Source organism: Stegostoma tigrinum, unplaced genomic scaffold (genome assembly GCF_030684315.1).
Source record: "Stegostoma tigrinum isolate sSteTig4 unplaced genomic scaffold, sSteTig4.hap1 scaffold_109, whole genome shotgun sequence".
Taxonomy (NCBI): Eukaryota; Metazoa; Chordata; class Chondrichthyes; order Orectolobiformes; family Stegostomatidae; genus Stegostoma; species Stegostoma tigrinum.
Window position 1 is genome coordinate 59,115 of NW_026728060.1, and position 18,459 is coordinate 77,573.

At 39.9% G+C, this 18,459-nt stretch overlaps 1 protein-coding gene across 1 annotated transcript in view; it reads left to right on the plus strand.

The window, feature by feature from the left end:
* LOC132207592 (ral guanine nucleotide dissociation stimulator-like 1) overlaps positions 1–18,459 on the plus strand; it is a 61,781-nt gene that overhangs the window by 17,782 nt on the left and 25,540 nt on the right. The window contains exons 7-12 of the mRNA XM_059643547.1: positions 1,895–5,835; positions 8,090–8,167; positions 12,541–12,603; positions 13,994–14,074; positions 15,199–15,276; positions 17,557–17,634. Coding sequence (XP_059499530.1) covers positions 5,645–5,835; positions 8,090–8,167; positions 12,541–12,603; positions 13,994–14,074; positions 15,199–15,276; positions 17,557–17,634 — 569 coding nt within the window. The 5' untranslated portion in view covers positions 1,895–5,644. The remainder of the gene's footprint in view (positions 1–1,894; positions 5,836–8,089; positions 8,168–12,540; positions 12,604–13,993; positions 14,075–15,198; positions 15,277–17,556; positions 17,635–18,459) is intronic.

The window sequence follows — 18,459 nt, forward strand, 5'->3', positions numbered from 1 at the left end:
TTTGCACGTTGGGTGAGCATTGAACAGTTTATGTACTTCACAAATGATGTTTTGGGGTAACTTATCAAAGCTCAGTTCGGGTACAAAGCGATTCTCACCACTGCTGACCTTCAATTGATGTACCTCTGACATTAGAGGGATATCCCTGGGTAGGAGAAGTTTCCCAAATGTGCTATGGTTATAAAATTTGAGAAAATCAGCAAATAACCAGAGATGATTAGATTTTTCTTCAAAGCAGTAAGCTAATGAGCTGGCTTTCATGAACCCAATGGGTTGCAGAAATCGATCCAGCTGGACCTTTCAAAAGTGAATTTGGGTTTCTCTTTTTGCCTGTTGCCAAAATATTCTCTTTCTTTGCCCAACTAAATAAATGTTCCAGCAGAATAATTCCAGCAATAAGCTTCTGAGTTTTTAAAAAAGGGTGACCCATTCTTGCCGTAGAATTTGAAACATCACAGCTCACTCATGTGTCTCATGTTATCTCTCAGAGGTGAGATAGTGGACAACGATTCTTCGCAGGTTATTACTTTCTTATTTGCTTTTGTGTTAGGCCGGTGGTCATTCTTAGATGATGGTATTCTTTGAAAGGTAAAACGAAAATTTCGTAAAACCAAGGAATCTCAGCAAACTGTGGTTTGTTGAAATTTGAGGAGTTTGGTTCTCATTAAACTCTAAGGTAGCTGTGGTTAAGACAGTCATCTGTTATATTTACTGTCTCCTCCTTTCACAATGTAGCTGTTTATTACTTTGGCTGCTTTGATCTCTAACTTGTCCATTGTCTTTTGGTGAAAGTCTCCATCTGCAGGGAGATTCTTGGAGTTTTTAAAAAGTCAACAACAAAATGGCTTCCATGCCATTCAAATTTCAAACCCATTTTACCAATTGGACAGATTTTGTGTTTAAGATTAGTGTTTGAGTCAACCATTTTAATTCGGCTAAAAGATCATCATAATTCAACGGATGTTTATAGCATCCGTTCACCTTACACGCACCCTACATTTCAAAATTTTCCTTTATCCGTGGTGAAAGGGAGAAACAGTCTGACTAGATGCTACAGTTATTTTGGTGTTCTGTAATTAGATCCAGGGAATTCATCTCTTTTTACTTAAGTGTTCTCATTTACTGAGGTTTTTATTTGAGACAGAGAATTAACTTGAGTTCAAAATGGTTAGGATCGTATAGTATGACTATAATTTTAAAAATCTGTTCCTGCCCAAGTTTTCCAAGTGTTGACGATCAGTCCATGACTTCTGAAGGAATGAATTTGTGACTGACAGATTTGGTGACGTGACAAAGATGCGCTAAAAAATTAACCTTAGAGGACTTCGGAATACTGCAGAGAAATATAGGTTTAGCAAGTCGTCAACGATCTGACAAATAGAGTTGTATATGGTAAATTTGAAGTCCATTTTGGCAGAAAGAATAGCAGTTTTGTTTTTATTGAGGGAGATTGCATTGCTCTGAGATACAGTGGAATCTGGGTATCCTCGTGCATGAATCACAAAATGATCGTGTACAGACATGTTAAGTAATTTGGAAAGCAATTAAATGCAGAGCAGAGCTCTGGAATATTGTAAATGCAAAGATAAACAGATACTTGTTGAGGGAGAGGAGGTGAAAGGTCATTAGGAGAGGCAGGAATGTAGATTTGAAGTTACGATCAGATGAGACAGAACCACATTGAATGCTTTACTCTTCCCTCCTTGTATGGGAAGTGGCAGGTATGCTGTAAAATGCCAAATTGGAGTTTCAATGCAAAGTATTAACAAACTCGGTAATCAAGGCTTCAAATGCCGAAATCCTGAACCTTCAGATGTTTTTCAGTGGCTGAATGCAAATTGTAGATTCAAGCTTGTTTAAAATCACTTAGTTTGTGCTGTCTGACCAATTGCAGATATGGAAGCTTTGACACCTCAGAGGCAGAAGAGATTCCAGTAATCGATTCAGTGAGCACAAAGTAAGATTTAATCTTATGTGTGACTTAATTAAGTTTCATCCAAAATACAACAATGTTAAAAAACCTGCTGGCACTTCCTGTAAGATCTATGGAGGGCCTTCCTCCCACAGCAATGCAGCAAACACGAGACAGCAGCAGTCACATTAACAAAGTTGCTTGATTGTATCAAAAATCTACACAGATTTTGTTTGTTTAAAAAGAAAAGTTGTATCAACAGAAAAGATCCAAAAGTGTTCAGTGAAAAATTGCTCATCCATTCACTATTCAGATCTCCATTTGTCGCCAAACATTTAGATAGCTGAGCTCTGAATTAAGGATACAACATGAAGAATTGAGGTTCCCACCTTCTCCCCTCCCCTCAGTCTGCCTGTGGTGTCTTTCAAATCTCCTGTGAAGGTTTTGAAGAAAAACCTACTCGCAGTACATCTGGAGGGTGATCTATTTTATAAAAACAGTTGACCAAGAATGAAATAGAGGCAGAGCTGCAATCTTTTCTTTGCTGTCATTACGGTTGGTATTGCTGAGCTTATACAAAGGAGATCTGCAGGCCAATGTCCACTGTAGGAGTTGAGGAGCTCCAATATTTGCCAGAGAGACAGACATGTGCAGCTCTCAGCTGGTGACTTAATTCATGCCCAGTGCGTCGTTAAGCCGGCTACTTTGCCCACCACTGACAATACAGTATAATGGTGCAGAAGAGAGTTCAGCTTTCCTCCTGAACTCCCCTCCACTTTGCCAAGAATGTCATGTCTCAGGCCAAGGCCAGTTGACTTGGGACATTCAGCCCTGTATGTACAGACAGTATCTGAAGTTCTTCATTGGAAAGTTGGTTGCCCTTCTATATTTGGGCCAGGAGCTCTTTGTTTGAGATATTTTTAGACTTTGCAACAAATATAAAATGTTGAATATATGAATCTGTTACATCCTTCTGTCCCTCTCTCTGTCTTTACAACCACACTCCAGTCTCACGGTCTTATCCTGTAAACTATTGTTCAGGGTTTTGGGGAGACCAATCACCATATTCTGTAGTTGCGTCTTGACCCGTTGTTAGAAAATTAGCTCTCAATGGCACGAAATGCCGACTCAATGTCTTTCAGGTGTATGGAGATAATTTTCTTGTGGATGTGGATGTTTCCTCAAATTTACTTGATAACACTTTTCGGACCATTTGCAGATCACCTGACGGTGCAAACTACAAGGTAGATGGGAAACCATGCTCTCTAAAATCTGTCATGAAAGAGTAAATTTGAATACAATATGTGGTTAAGGTTTGCTTTATTCAGAGCACAAGGAATACAAAGGAAACTACCGATGAGCTAAGAATTACTGGGTACAAGTGTTTGTTTAAAATGACATTCTTCACAACTAATTTCAGCAGCGGAAACAATGCTAACATTCCGAGCTGTGAGGAGCTTGAAAATCCAATTCCTCTAGAGACAGTTGCTGAGATCAGAAAGTAAGTATTGATCCAATGTGTGAGGAAATGATGCTTTAATCAGAATACAACTATGTGAAGGGCAACCTCTGGAGGCCGCCATTTTCAGGAACATTATTTAGAGACTTTCTCCTGAAACTTAGCAGCATCTGTGGTGAGAAAGCAGAGTGGGCATTTTGAGTTGAGGTTCCCATGTTCAGAACTTCGCATCTCTGAAGACGTGTCGCTTGGCTCAACTTGAACTCTGTTTTCTGTCTGTAGATGCTGCAAAACCTGTTGAGTTTCTCCAGCAATGCCTGCTTTTCTTTCAGCTTGTCGGCTTCTGTAGTTTGTTCTTTTACATTAAAGAAACAGTTGGCTGTTGTTCTAATATTTGCTCTGTTCTTAGTGTTGTAAAAAGAAATTTTAGATGGAAGATTGTGGTTCATGCTGCAGGCCTTCTGCTGGAACTGCAACCTGGAGGCCTTGGCCGATTCCAGCGGTGACCAACAAAGAGATCATTGCCGGGTTACTCACCAGTTGACGGTTTGGCTCAGTTTTGACAGCTGCTAGTCCAGTGAAAGGGATGGCAGATCAGCACCTTTCTCAGCCCTACTGTTAATGCTGATTGTCACTGAGGTTGTGTAAGTGGGCGCCATCAGGAAAGTGAGGGAGGCAGTCCTTAGATGTCAGGGAGAGCCCAGGTGAAAAAGAGAACTGGCCCATGTCACATAGCTTTGCAATGTGTAGGTGGTAAACTCCCTCCCTGCCATTTTCCTAATCCTCCCACCTCCAATTTAATTGTCAGCGAATGATTGGCCATGCATTAACACACAGTCTTTAATGGAATATTTCTTTTCCAAACATTGGACTGTGCACTGCCAGTAAATATATTGAAAAACTTGACTCTCTAACTCTGTTTGCAGTGTTATTACATGTCCCACCTCCCCGCATCGCCCAAAAAAATCCAGACCATTGTGCTTTGAGAACTTGTGTGAAAGTTGAAATCCCTTCTTCCTTGCAACTCCCCCAGCTCCTCTTCCAGACTCAACTCCTGTCACTTGCAAACCACCTGTTAGAGCTTGGAAGGGAAAAACAAATCTCGATCTATTGTAGTTACATACATCAGAAATGTTGCCTGTTTAACAAATCCAGTTGAATAGGACTTGACAACTTGAGAGGGCTTGTCATCTGAAGAGTGGTTGAGGGTTTTGGTTCAGTTTAGGATGGAGTTTAGAAGGATGGGAGGGAATTTTATTGGCACTTACAGAATACTGAGAGGCCTGGAAGGATTGTACATGGAACAGAGAAGATGTTTCCACTAGGAGGAGAGATTAGGACATGCGGGCACAGTCGCGGAGTGAAGAGGCCAACCTTTAGAACTAAGGTAAGAAAGAATTTCTTCAGACAGGGAGTGGTTAATCTGAGGAAAACATTGCAGGAAGCCGACGTCATTCGGACTGTTTAAGATAGAGAGAGAGATGGGTTCTTGATTAATAAGGGGATCAAGGGTTTCAGAAGAAGGCTGGCGATTGGGCTTCAGAAACATCACAGCCAGAATTGAATGGCAAAGCAGACTGAGGAGGTCGAATGAGCTAATTCTGCCCCTATATCTTATGGTCTTATGGATTTGACACTAAATATTTCATTGGTTCTTTTGTGATGAAGCCACTTCTGGGTGCAAGTGTTTTTTTAAAATGTCTTTAGTTTTTGCCTTATATAGTCAGGAAGGCAAATGCAATGTTGGCATTTATTGTGAAAAGATATGAATCTAAAAACAGGGCTGTACCTCTGAGGCTTTATAAGGCTCTGGTCTGGCCGTACTTGGAGTACTGCGTGCAGACTTGGGCCCATATCTCAGGAAGGATGTACTGTCCCTGGAACGTGTTCAGAGGAGGTTCACGAGAATGGTCCAGGGAATTGAAACCTTAAAATATGAGGAACGGTTGATGACTCTGAGACTCTACTCATTTGGGGTTTAGAAGGATGAGGGGTGATCTAATTGAAACTTTCAGAACACTGAATGGCCTCGACAGAATGGTTGTTGGGAAGATGCTTCCATCGGTAGGAGAGACGAGGCCCCGAGGGCACAGCCTTAGAATGAAGACAAGACCTTTTAAATTGGAGATTTGCAGAAACTTCTTCAGCCAGAGAGTTTTAAGTCTGTGAAATTCACTGCCACAGAATGCTGTGGAGGCCAGGAAATTTAAAACTGAGACAGATAGGTGCCTGATTATCAAGGGGATCAAGGGCTATGGGGAGAGAGCAGGAGAATGGGGTTGAGGAACTTATCAGCCATGACGAAATGGCAGAACAGACTCAATGGGCCGAATGGCCTAATTTCTGCACCTATGTCTTACGGTTTTGTGGTCTTAAATAATTGCAGGTCTAAAACCTTTGACAGCCCAAACTCTGAGAAAGATGAAGAACCAAGTTCACCAAAAGAGACAGCAACAATTTCAAAGTAAGTTTCATCCTTCTGTGCTTCATTCATAATACATAACATGAAAAGAAATTGCTGTGAATATAGTAGCTCTTGAAAGATTATATCGCCGTTCGAGACAATAAAAATCACATTAAAGAAACAGCTTTAATCCCTCCGAGGCCATTGCCAGTAATTAAATCAATGACACATTTCAGCCTTTGATCGATAGAAAACATTCAAAAATGTTCAGTGAAAATTTGATTGGCCCTCAACATCCAGACCTTGGTGGTCTAACTTGCAACAATGCTAAACTGCGAAACCTCCCACCTCCCCTCAAATGCACAAGCCGATGTAACTGGAGTGTCCTACATATTTTCTCTGAAAATTTGGAAAGCAAACCATCTAGTGTAGTCATTCATCTGGACTTTGACCAAATGAGGACTTGAAATACAGAGCATTTTGGGATTCAAAATTTATTTTCAATGTTTACAAGTCATTTGTAGATGCAAATCCTTTCCTTAATTTGTGCTTCATGAGCACTTGCAGCTGCAGATATTTTGGCCGTATAGATTGTCGGGTGGGTGGGAATCAAAGTTTGCCAGGCATCTGTGTAACCATGAGGAAGCAAGTTTGATCAGAAGTACTTTTGATGTGTTTTAATTCTGCAATTTGGAATGCAGCAGTGTGAAAAGGGAATGATGGAGTATCATTGATTTCAAAACTTTTTGTGCAATGTAATGAATGCCACTCCAGACTATGGCAGTTACATTAAAGTGTCTGCTGGACTGCTTTCCTAGAAAATTCATGGTAGAGATATTTACCTGAAATGATAGCATCACCATTGAAGCATCCAAAACACTTAGATGGGAAATTGTTTTCAGATCAATATTGAGGTTATATTTCTGGACAATGTGGCTCTGGTAAAAATACTAAAGCAATGGGTTAATCTCCTCTACCCCACCTCAGCACTTCTCTGTGTTCCTCCTTCCTGCTTCAGCTGCACCCTCCCCACAAACTTCCTCCAAGTTCATTGAAGTGTCCTTCAAACGTCTGTGACATTTGAAGAAATATGTTATCAATTAAGAATGTGACCTGCTCCCCGTGTCCGAGCCTTGGTATTTCTCCCATACAATATTGCCATTGAATAATTTGCATTTTGAATTATCTAAGTTGGCCATTTGCCATGTGTATCCATGGAGTCAGGCAGAGACCTGGAATTAATCCTGAGTTTATTCTGTCCAGGTCTTTAAGGAAACTCAGAACTGTTAAAAGAGCAGGAAAGAAAAATGATTTTTTTTCAGCAAAACAGCCACTGGTGACTAATCTGACCTTAAGCTTCAGTGAATTTGAGCAATGACAAATTCCTACATCAGTGCTCCGAATCAAACTATGAGTTACAAGCTGTGCTTGTGAGGGTTGAATTGTCAATAGTCTGTAAAGAGCTTGAGTTTCTTTGCCAGAGATGAGGAAGTTAAACTTAAATCCTCTCTTTTGGGATGTTTATTGTCTGTCCCAGTGTAGAGGTTCTTTATTTGACCTCTTTACTCCTCATCTACCCACTGGCTCCCCCTCACAGCCAAAATAAGATAAGAGTGCCAGAAATTAAAAATGTGATCATGTGCACAAGTAAAATGATTTATTTGGTGTTTTGTGACCAGTTGCAGCTGTGAAAATGTTGACATGTCACACTGTGTAGTGGGTGGAAACCTAAGTTTGTCAGAAACTGAAGGAGTAATTGACAAGTAAATTTGATGTGATGACAGATTAAACCTGTTGTTCAGTATTTGGGATCTAATACTGTGAAAGGAAACTGTTGGGATTTGCTGTAGGATTATGTCAGGGTTGCCTCAGGAAGATACCCCAACTGGCAGTGCAGTGAGCACCAATCCAGACAACAGCAATCACATGAAGCAACTGCTTCACTGCTTCTGCAATGTTTGGCTTATTTTAAGAGATGGGATAATGTTGAATTAGCATAAAGCATTCAAAGCTTTTCAATGGTAGACTGAATTTTGCTTGTCTTTCAGTATCAAGTTCTTGCACAGCGCAGGAACGGCTTTCAACAAGGGTGAAATACTGAAGAAATGGTTTTCTCTCCTTATTGCCCTGCTCTGTCTCTTCCAACCCACACCCCAGCACTGCCTCAGTATGAAGGCCTGTGGGCATCCTGTGGAAGTCAAAAGGATCCCTCTCTCAACACTGTGATTTTTTGTTGTTGAATTGGGTTGGATTTAATTCTGGACGTGTTTGCCTGTTCTAAATGACTTAATTTGTTCTCTTCGATCAATTGCAGTTCTGGAAATGTTGACAGTGCAAATGGTGAGGAAAATGGAAGTTGTGTTTCTTCAGGATCCAGCGAAATAATTGCTGAGTAAGTTTAATTGCATGCATGACAAAGTGAATCATTATTCAGAATATGACAAAGCGGTAGGATATAGCTGGGGAGCTAGCAGTTTGTGCAATGTTATACAGCCATCAAATGGTAATAGCCCAGAGACAATGATTTGATGTTTGTACCAGCTCTCAAAGAGGGACTTGCCTACGTTCACTCCTAAGTCCTTTTACTGTGTAATACTGCGAAACCTCTCCTTTCGAAAATTGTAGTTCACTTTTGAAGACCGCAATTGAAGCTGCATCCACCACACTATTCGGCAGAGCTTTCCAGTTCCTGAATAGGCTATTGAAAAAAAAAATTCCTTGTCACCATTGGTTCTTTTTGCTGATCATCTTAAATCAGTGTCCGTTTCTCCTTAAGCCTTCTGTCACAAGGCACCGATTGTTCTTATCCATTCCAACCAAATCCCTTATGATTTTGAACACTTTTAAAATCACTTCTTAGTCTTCTCCAAGAGCAGCCTGTGCTTCTTCAGGCTCTCCACAGGGCTGTCTAGTTTGTCATCTCTGGTAATATTTTTTGGGAATGTTTTGTGCACCCTGTCAAATCCCTTCCTGAAGTGTGGTTGGTAAATACCAGAGTTGAGGGCATATCAGGAGTTTTTTTTATAATGATTTGTCAGAACATATTTGTTTTTCATACAATGCTCCAATTTTTAAAGTTCAGAATCCTGATGATATCTTCAACCTGCACTACCACTTCTATAATTATTGTGCACACACATACACACACACTATCGATCAAATATCAGGCATGGATCATTTCAGGAAGCACCATATCATAAGATATTTATTTTGGCTCCAGAAGAGAAGAAGGAACAATCCAGAATAATTTTGATTTGGAGGAGGTCCAACTTCAAAAGGAGCAAGAAGGCGTTTGCAGCAAGTAAATTTCAACACAAGTTTAGGCAAAACTGCAATGAAACAGCAGTCTGTCTTACAGCAGGAGGTTGTTTAGTGACAATCTCAGAGTGTTCCCACAAGCAGGAGAGAGTGGCACATGGTACAAATGATGAGGATTATTGATGACCCCAATGTGTACAGAGTGAAATATAGGTACTTCAGAAGGGAAGTGTAGAAGGAAAGGAGACTGGCAAACATTTTCAGGTGCCTTGCAGCATTCAGTCATCTCTTGCTAAATGTGGATTTGCATGCATAAGAGATTTAAAGGACCCACAAAATATTGTGCCATATTAATGCAGTCAGAATGATTTCACGGGCAATACACACATGTTCTAATTTTCAAAATGAAAAGAAAAGAGATGTGGAAATCCAGTGTGTGACGTTCATTCTGCTTCCCCGACATTTACATTAGATTTTCTTTTCTCAAAGATGAACTTGTGACTATTTTGGGCTCTCCTATTTCCTGCAGGAATCCTTGACAACATCCTGTGATGAACTTGTTTGTTTACAACAAGGCAAAGCAGTCCTTCAGTTCTCCTGTTCTGTGCCCCTATCCCCTTCCAATATCCTTGATCCCAAATGGTGGCACAAATCATGATTAAGCGCCCCGCTAGTGGTTTGGGACAAAAGTGAATAAAACATACTCACAAAACATAATACAGAGACAGGTGGCAAAGTATTTTTGATTAATTTTTCGCAATAATGAAGTGATTTTGACCCAGTACAACACAAAGTTTAATAAGTGCGGTGAATGTGTTAGGACAATGACTAGACCTTGAGATTAAGGATAAAATGTAACATTGACTTCCTTCAATGCTTTTTATGTAGTTTGGAGCTTCCTGAAACAATGTTTGGGATGTCTAAGTTTCTGCATGTAGTGAATGGAAGAGTGCTATTTTAATTGAACAAAATCTATCAATTTCTGTAAGTCTGTGTTGGGCATAACAATAAAAGTTTGGAAGCTGAATGCAGTATGAGGAGCCTTTTTGCAAAACTGAAATGTTGGTCAAATGAATGTCTGTTTACCACTGAAATATGCAGGAGTACCGCAATTCTGCCATAATGGGTTGCATATTTTTCAAATGACATCAGTGATGGTTTCTCTTGTCACCTCAGTTTTTTTTAATACATTAGTTTTCTGAATGTCGGTGAGTATTTAACAGTTTATGCAATTCACAAATGGTTTTTTGGGGTAACTGATCAAAACTCAGTTCAGAGACAAAGCGATTCTCACCACTGCTGACCTTCAATTGATGTGCCTCTGACATTATAGGGACACCCCGGGGATGAAAAGTTTCACAAATGTGCTATGCTTATAAAATTTGAGAAGATCAGCAAATAACCAGAGGTGATTAGATTTTTCTTCAAAGCAGTAAGCTAATGAGCTGGCTTTCATGAACCCAATGGATTGCAGAAATGATCCAGCTGGTCCTTTCAAAAGGGAATTTGGGTTTCTCTTTTTTCCTGTGGCCAAAATATTCTCTTTCTTTGCCCAAGTAAATAAATGTTCCAGCAGAATAATTCCAGCAATAAGCTTTTGAGTTTTAAAGAAAAAGATGACCTATACTTGCCCTCGAATTTTAAACATGACAGCTCACTCATGTGTCTCACATTATCTCTCAGAGGTTCAATAGTGCATAAAGATTCTTCACAGGTTATTACTTTCTTATTTGCTTTTGTATTGTGCCTGTAGTCATCTTAGATGATGGTATTCTTTTAAAGGTCAAGCGAAAAATTTGTAAAACGAAGGAATCTCAGCAAAATGTGGTTTGTTGAAATTTGAGGAGGTTGGTTCTCATTAAGCTCTGAGATCGTTCTGGTTAAGACAATCATCTGTTATATTTACTATCTCCTCCTTTCACAGTGTAACTGTTTATTACATTGGCTGCTTAGATCACTGACTTGTCTATTGTCTTTTGGTGAATGTTTCCATTTGCAGGGAGATCCTTGCGAGGTTTTAAAAAGTCAACAACAAAATGGCTTCCATGCCATTCGAAAGTTCAAATCCATTTTACTAATTGGACAGATGTTGTGTTTAAGATTCGTGTTTGAGTCAACCATTTGAATTCAGCTAAAAGATCATCATAATTCAATGGATGCTAATAGTATCCATTCACCTTACACACATCCTACATTTCAAGATTTTCCTATATCCATAGTGAAAGGGAGAAACAGGCTGACTAGATGCTACAGTTATTTTGGTCTTCTGTAATTAGATCCAAGGAATTCATCCCTTTTTGCATGCGTGTTCTCATTTACTTAGGTGTTTATTTGAGACAGAGAATTAACTGGAGCTCAAAATTGTTCGGATCACATAATTCCAATATAATTTTAATAATCTGTTTCTGGCCAAGTTTTCGAAGTATTGACGAACAGTCGATGACTTAGGAAGGAATGAATTTATGGCTGACAGATGTGCTGAAGAGACAAAAATGCATTAAAAATTAACCTCAGAGGACATTGGAATACTGCAGAGAAAGAGAGGTTGAGCAAGTCGTCAAAGATCTGACAAAGACAGTTGTACATGGGTAAATTTGAAGTCCATTTTGGCAGGAAGCATAGCAGTTTTTTTTTGTTGAAGGAGATTGCATAGCTCTGAGATACAGTGGATTCTGGGTATCCTCGTGCATGAATCACAAATTGCTTATGTACAGATACATTAAGTAATTAGGAAAGCAAATAAATGTTTTCATTTTATCATGAAGGAACTTAAACACAAAATTAGGGATCACTGGTGAGCCCATATCTTGAATGTTTTTCTTTGTGGTGGTCAGCCTTATTTAAGGATGGAAATAAATATATGAGAGGCAGTTCAGAACAGGTTTACCAGAATAATACCGAGCCTAAGTGACTTGCCTCACAAGGAAAATTTGTACAGACAAGGCTTGCATCAGTCGGTGTTTAGGGCGGAAGGCGCAATGTGATTGAAAGAAAAAAACCTGAGCATTTGTACAGGGTAGATATGCAGACGGTGTTTCCTCTTACAGAAGAGACTAGAATGAAGGGCGAGTGTCTGAAATTCAGTGGTTGTCAACTTAAAACAGTGGTTTTTTAAATATCTCAAAATGTGGGTATTCTTTTAAGTTTTCTTCCTGAAAAGATGGTAAAAGCAGAGCGCTGTAATACTGTAAATGGAAAGATAAATAGATACTTGTTGAGAGCAAGGGAGTGAAAGGTCACTCAGATCGGCAGGAATGTAGATTTGAAGTTACGATCAGATGAGACAGAACCACATTGAATGTTTTACTCTTCTCTGTTGTATGGGATGTGGCAGGTATGCTGTAAAATGCCAAATTGGAGTTTCAGTGTAATGTTTTAACAAACTCGGTAATCAAGGCTTCAAATGCCGAAATCCCGAACCTTCAGATGTTTTTCAGTGGCTGAATGCAAATTGTAGATTCAAGCTTGTTTAAAATCACTTAGTTTGTGCAGTCTGACCAATTGCAGATATGGAAGCTTTGACACCTCAGAGGCAGAAGAGATTCCAGTAATCGATTCAGTGAACACAAAGTAAGCTTTAGTCTAATGTGTGACTTAATTAAGTTTCATCCAAAATACAACAATGTTAAAAAACCTGCTGGCACTTCCTGTAAGATCTGTGGAGGGCCTTCCTCCCACAGCAATGCAGCAAACACTAGACAGCAGCAGTCACATTATCAAAGTTGCTTGATTGTATCAAAAATCTACACAGATTTTGTTTGTTTAAAAAGAAAAGCTGTAATAACAGAAAAGATCCAAAAGTGTTCAGTGAAAAAAATTGCTCATCCATTCACTATTCAGATCTTCATTTGTCGCCAAACATTTAGATAGCTGAGCTCTGAATTAAGGATACCACATGTCGAAGAATTGAGGTTCCTACCTCATCCCCTACCCTCAGTCTGCCTGTGGTGTCTTTCAAATCTCCTGTGAAGGTTTTGAAGAAAAACCTGCTGCTGTCCATGAACACACTAAATCTGGAGGGTGATCTTTTTTCATAAAAACAGTTGACAAAAGGACGAAATAGGGGCAGAGCTGCAATCTTTACAATTGTCATTGCCGAGCTTATAGAAAAGAGATTTGCAGGCCAATGTCCACTGCGGGAGTTGAGGAACTCTAATATTTACCAGAGAGACAGACAGACACAAGTGGCTGTCAGCTGGTGACGTGATTCATGCCCAGTGAGTCATTAAACCACCTACTTTGCCCACCTCTGACAATACAGTATAATGGTGCAGAAGAGAGTTCAGCTTTCCTCCTGAACTCCCCTCCACTTTGCCAAGAATTTCATGTCTCAGGCCAAGGCCAGTTGACTTGGGACATTCAGCCCTGAATGTAGAGACGCTATCTGAAGTTCTTCACTGGAAAGTTGGTTGCCTTTCTATATTTGGGCCTGGAGCTCTTTGTTTGAGATATTTTTAGACTTTGCAACAAATATAAAATGTTGAAGAAATGGATTTGTTGCATCCTTCTCCCTCTCTCTCTCTCTCTCTTTACTTCCACACTCCAGTCTCATGGTCTTATCTTGCAAACTACCGTTGGGGGTTTCGGGGAGACCAATGACCATATTCTGTAGTTGCGTCTTGACCCGTTGTTAGAAAATTAGCTGTCAATGGCACAAAATGCCGACTCAATGTCTTTCAGGTGTATGGAGATAATTTTCTTGTGGATGTGGATGTTTGCTCAAATTTACTTGATAACACTTTTAGGACCATTTGCAGATCACCTGAAAGTGCAAACTACGAGGTAGATGGGAAACCTTGCACTCTTAAAATCTGTCATGAAAGAGCAAGTTTGAATACAATAAGTGGTTAAGGTTTTGCTTTATTCAGAGTACAAGGAATACAAAGGAAACTGCCGATGAGCTAAGAATTACTGGGTGCAAGTATTTATTTAAAATGACATTCTTCACAACTAATTTCAGCATCGGGAACAATGATAACATTCTGAGCTGTGAGGAGCTTGAAAATCCAATTCCTCCAAAGACAGTTGCTGAGATCAGAAAGTAAGTATTGATCCAATATGTGAGGAAATGATGCTTTAATCGGAATACAAAAATATGAAGGGCAGCTGCTGGAGGTCTGACATTTTCAGGAGCATTACATAAAGGCTATCTCCCGAAACTTAGCAGCATCTGTGGAGAGAAAGCAGAGTGGGCGCTTTGAGTTAAGGTTCCCGTGTTCAGAACTTCACACCTCTGAAGAAGTGTCACCTGGCTTCACTTGAACTCTGTTTTCTGTCTGCAGATGCTGCAAAACCTGTAGAGTTTCTCCAGAAACATCTGCCTTTCTTTCAGATTGCCGGTGTCCATAGTTTGTTTGTTTTTACATTAAAGAAACAGTTGGCTGTTGTTCTAATATTTGCTCTGTTCTTAGTGTTGTAAAAAGAAATTTTAGATGGAAGCTTGTGGTTCATGCTGCAGGCCTTCTGCTGGATCTGAAACCTGGAGGCCTTGGCCGATTCCAGCGGTGACCAATACAGAGATTGCTGCCGGCGTTACTCACCAGTTGACGGTTTGGATCAGTTTTGACAGCTGCTGGTCCAGTGAAAGGGATGGCAGATCAGCATCCTTCTCAGCCCAACTGTTAATGCTGATTGTCACTGAGGTTGTGTATGCACTGTCCCTGGAACGGGTTCAGAGGAGGTTCATGAGAATGGTCCAGGGAATGGAAAGCTTAAAATATGAGGAACGTTTGAGGACTCTGAGACTATACTCATTGGAGATTAGATGGATGAGGGGTGATCTAATTGAAACTTTTAGAATACTGAATGGCCTGGACAGAGTGGATGTTGGGAAGATGCTTTCATTGGTAGGAGAGACTAGGACCCGAGGGCCCACTTTTAGAATAAAGAGGAGATCTTTTCAATTGGAGATTTGGAGAAACTTCTTCAGCCAGAGAGTGTTGAATCTGTGAAATTCACTGCCACAGAAGGCTGTAGGGGCCAGGTCATTGAGTACATTTAAAACTGAGACAGATTATCAAGGGGATTAAGGGTTATGGGGAGAAAGCAGAAGAATGGTATTGAGGAACTTATCATCCTGACTGAATGGCAGAACTGACTCAATGGGCCGAATGGCCTAATTTCTGCTCCTCTGTCTTATGGTCTTATGGTCTTAATGAATTGCAGGTCTAAAACCTTTGACAGCCCAAACTCTGAGAAAGATGAAGAACCAAGTTCACCAAAAGCGACTGCAGACATTTCAAAGTAAGTTTCATCCTTCTGTGCTTCATTCATAATACATACCATGAAAAGAAATTGCTGTGAATATAGTAGCTCTTGAAAGATTATGTCACCATTCGAGACGATAAAAATCACATTAAAGAAACAGCTTTATTCCCTCCGAGGCCATTGCCAGTAATTAAATCAATGACACATTTCAGCCTTTGATCCATAGAAAACATTTTAAAATGTTCAGTGAAAATTTGATTGGCCCTCAACATCCAGACCTTGGTGGTCTAACTTGCAACAATGCTAAACTGCGAAACCTCCCACCTCCCCTCAAATGCACCAGCCGATGTAACTGGAGTGTCCTACATATTTTCTCTGAAAATTTGGAAAGCAAACCATCTAGTGTAGTCATTCATGTGGACTTTGACCTAATGGGGACTTGAAATACTGAGCATTTTGGGATTCAGTATTTATTTTCAATGTTTACAAGTCAGTTGTAGATGCAAATCCTTTTCTTAATTTGTGCTTCATGTGCACTGACAGCTGCAGATATTTTGGCCGTATAGATTGTCGGGTGGGTAGGAATCAAAGTTTGCCAGGCATCTGTGTAACCATGAGGAAGCAAGGTTGATCGGAAATAATTTTGATATGTTTTAATTCTGCTTCATTTGGAATGCAGCAGTGTGAAAAGGGAATGATGGAGAACCATTGATTTCTTCAAAATTTTTGTTGCAATGTAATGAGTACCACTCCAGACTATAGCAGTCACATTAAAGTGTCTGCTGGGCTGCCTCCCTCGAAAATTTATAACAGAGACAGTTGTCTGAAATAATAGCATCACCATTGAAGCATCCAAAACACTTAGATGGGAAATTGTTCTCAGATCAATATTGAGGTTATATTTCTGGACAATGTGGCTCTGGTAAAATTGCTAAAGAAATGAGTTAATCTCCTCTACCCCACCTCAGCACTTCTCTGTGTTCCTCCTTCCAGCTCAGCTGCACCCTCCCTACAAACTTCTTCCAAGTTCATTGAAGTGTCCTCCAAATGTCCGTAACATTTGAAGAAATATGTCTTCAATTAAGAATGTGACCTGCTCCCCATGTCCGAGCCTTGGTATTTCTCCCATACAATATTGCCATTGAATAATTTGCATTTTGAATTATCTAATTTGGTCATTTGCCATGTGTATTCATGGAGTCAGGCACTTTCACAAGTCAGAGACCTTGAATTAATCCTGAGCTTATTCTGTCCAGATCTTTAACGAAACTCAGAACTGTTAAAGGAGCAGGATAGAAAAATGATTTTTTTTTCAGCAAAACAGCCAATGGTGACTAATCTGACCTTAAGCTTCAGTGAATTTGAGCAAAGACAAATTCCTACATCAGTGCTCTGAATCAAACTTTGAGTTACAAGCTGTGCTTGTGAGGGTTGAATTGTCAATAGTCTGTGAAGAGCTTGAGTTTCTTTTTCAGATATGAGGAAGTTAAACTTAAATCCTCTCTTTTGGGATGTTTGTTGTCTGTCCCAGTGCAGAGGTTCTTTATTTGACATCTTTACACCTCATCTACCCACTGGCTCCCCCTCACAGCCACAAATCCCAATGTTGATAAGAGTGCCAGAAATTAAAAATGTGATCATATGCACAAGTAAAATGATTTATTTGGTGTTTTGTGACCAGTTGCAGCTGTGAAAATATTGACATGTCACACTGTGTGGTGGGTGGAAACCTAAGTTTGTCAGAAACTGAAGGAGTAATTGACAAGTAAATTTGATGTGACGACAGATTAAACCTGTTGTATGGTATTTAGGATCTAATACTGTGAAAGGAAACTGTTGGGATTTGCTGTAGGATTATGTCAGGGTTGCCTCAGGAAGATACCCCAATTGGCAGTGCAGTGAGCACCAATCCAGACAAAAGCAATCACATGAAGCAACTGCTTCACTGCTTCTGCAATGTTTGGCTTATTTTGAGAGATGGAATAATGTTGAATTAGCATAAAGCTTTCAAAGCTTTTCAATGGTAGATTAAATTTTGCTTGTCTTTCAGTATCAAGTTCTTGCATGGCCCAGAAACGGCTTTCAACAAGGGTGAAATACTGAAGAATTGGTTTTCTCTCCTTATTGCCCTGCTCTGTCTCTTCCAACCCACACCCCAGCAGTGCCTCAATATGAAGGCCTGTGGGCATCCTGTGGAAGTCAAAACAATCCATCTCTCAAGGCTGTGATTTTTTGTTGTTGAATTGGGTTGGATTTAATTCTGGACGAGTTTGCCTGTTCTAAATGACTTAATTTGTCCTCTTTGATCAATTGCAGTTCTGGAAATGTTGACAGTGCAAATGGTGAGGAAAGTGGAAGTTGTGTTTCTTCAGGATCCAGCGAAATAATTGCTGAGTAAGTTTAATTGCATGCATGACAAAATGAATCATTATTCAGAATATGACAAAGCGGTAGGATATAGCTGGGGAGCTAGCAGTTTGTGCAATGTTGTATAGCCATCGAATGGTAATAGCCCAGAGACAATGATTTAATAATGTTTGTACCAGCTCTCAAAGAGGGACTTGCCTACGTTCACTCCGAAGTCCTTTTACTGTGTAATACTGCGAAACCTCTCCTTTCGAAAATTGTAGCTCACTTTTGAAGACCTCAATTGAAGCTGCATCCACCACACAATGAGGCAGAGCTTTCCAGTTTCTAATGATGCTATTTAAAAAACAATTCCTTGTCACCATTGGTTCCTTTTGCTGATCATCTTAAATCAGTGTCCTTTTCTTCTTAAGCCTTCTGTCACAAGGAACCGATTGTTCTTATCCATTCCAACCAAATCCCTTATAATTTTGAACACTTTTAAAATAACTTCTTAGTCTTCTCCAAGAGCAGCCCAAGCTCCTTCAGCCTCTCCACTGTCTAGTTTGTCATCTCTGGTAATATTTTTTGTGAATGTTTTGTGCACCCTCTCAAATCCCTTCCTGAAGTGTGGTTGGTAAATACCAGAGTTGAGGGGAAATCAGGAGGTTTTTGTTTAATCATGATTTGTCTGAACATATTTGTTTTTCATACAATGCTCCAATTTTTAAAGTTCAGAATCCTGATGATATCTTCAACCTGCACTACCACTTCTATAATTATTGTGCACACACACACACACACACTATATATCGAATATCAGACATGGATCATTTCAGGAAGCACCATATCATAAGATATTTATTTTGGCTA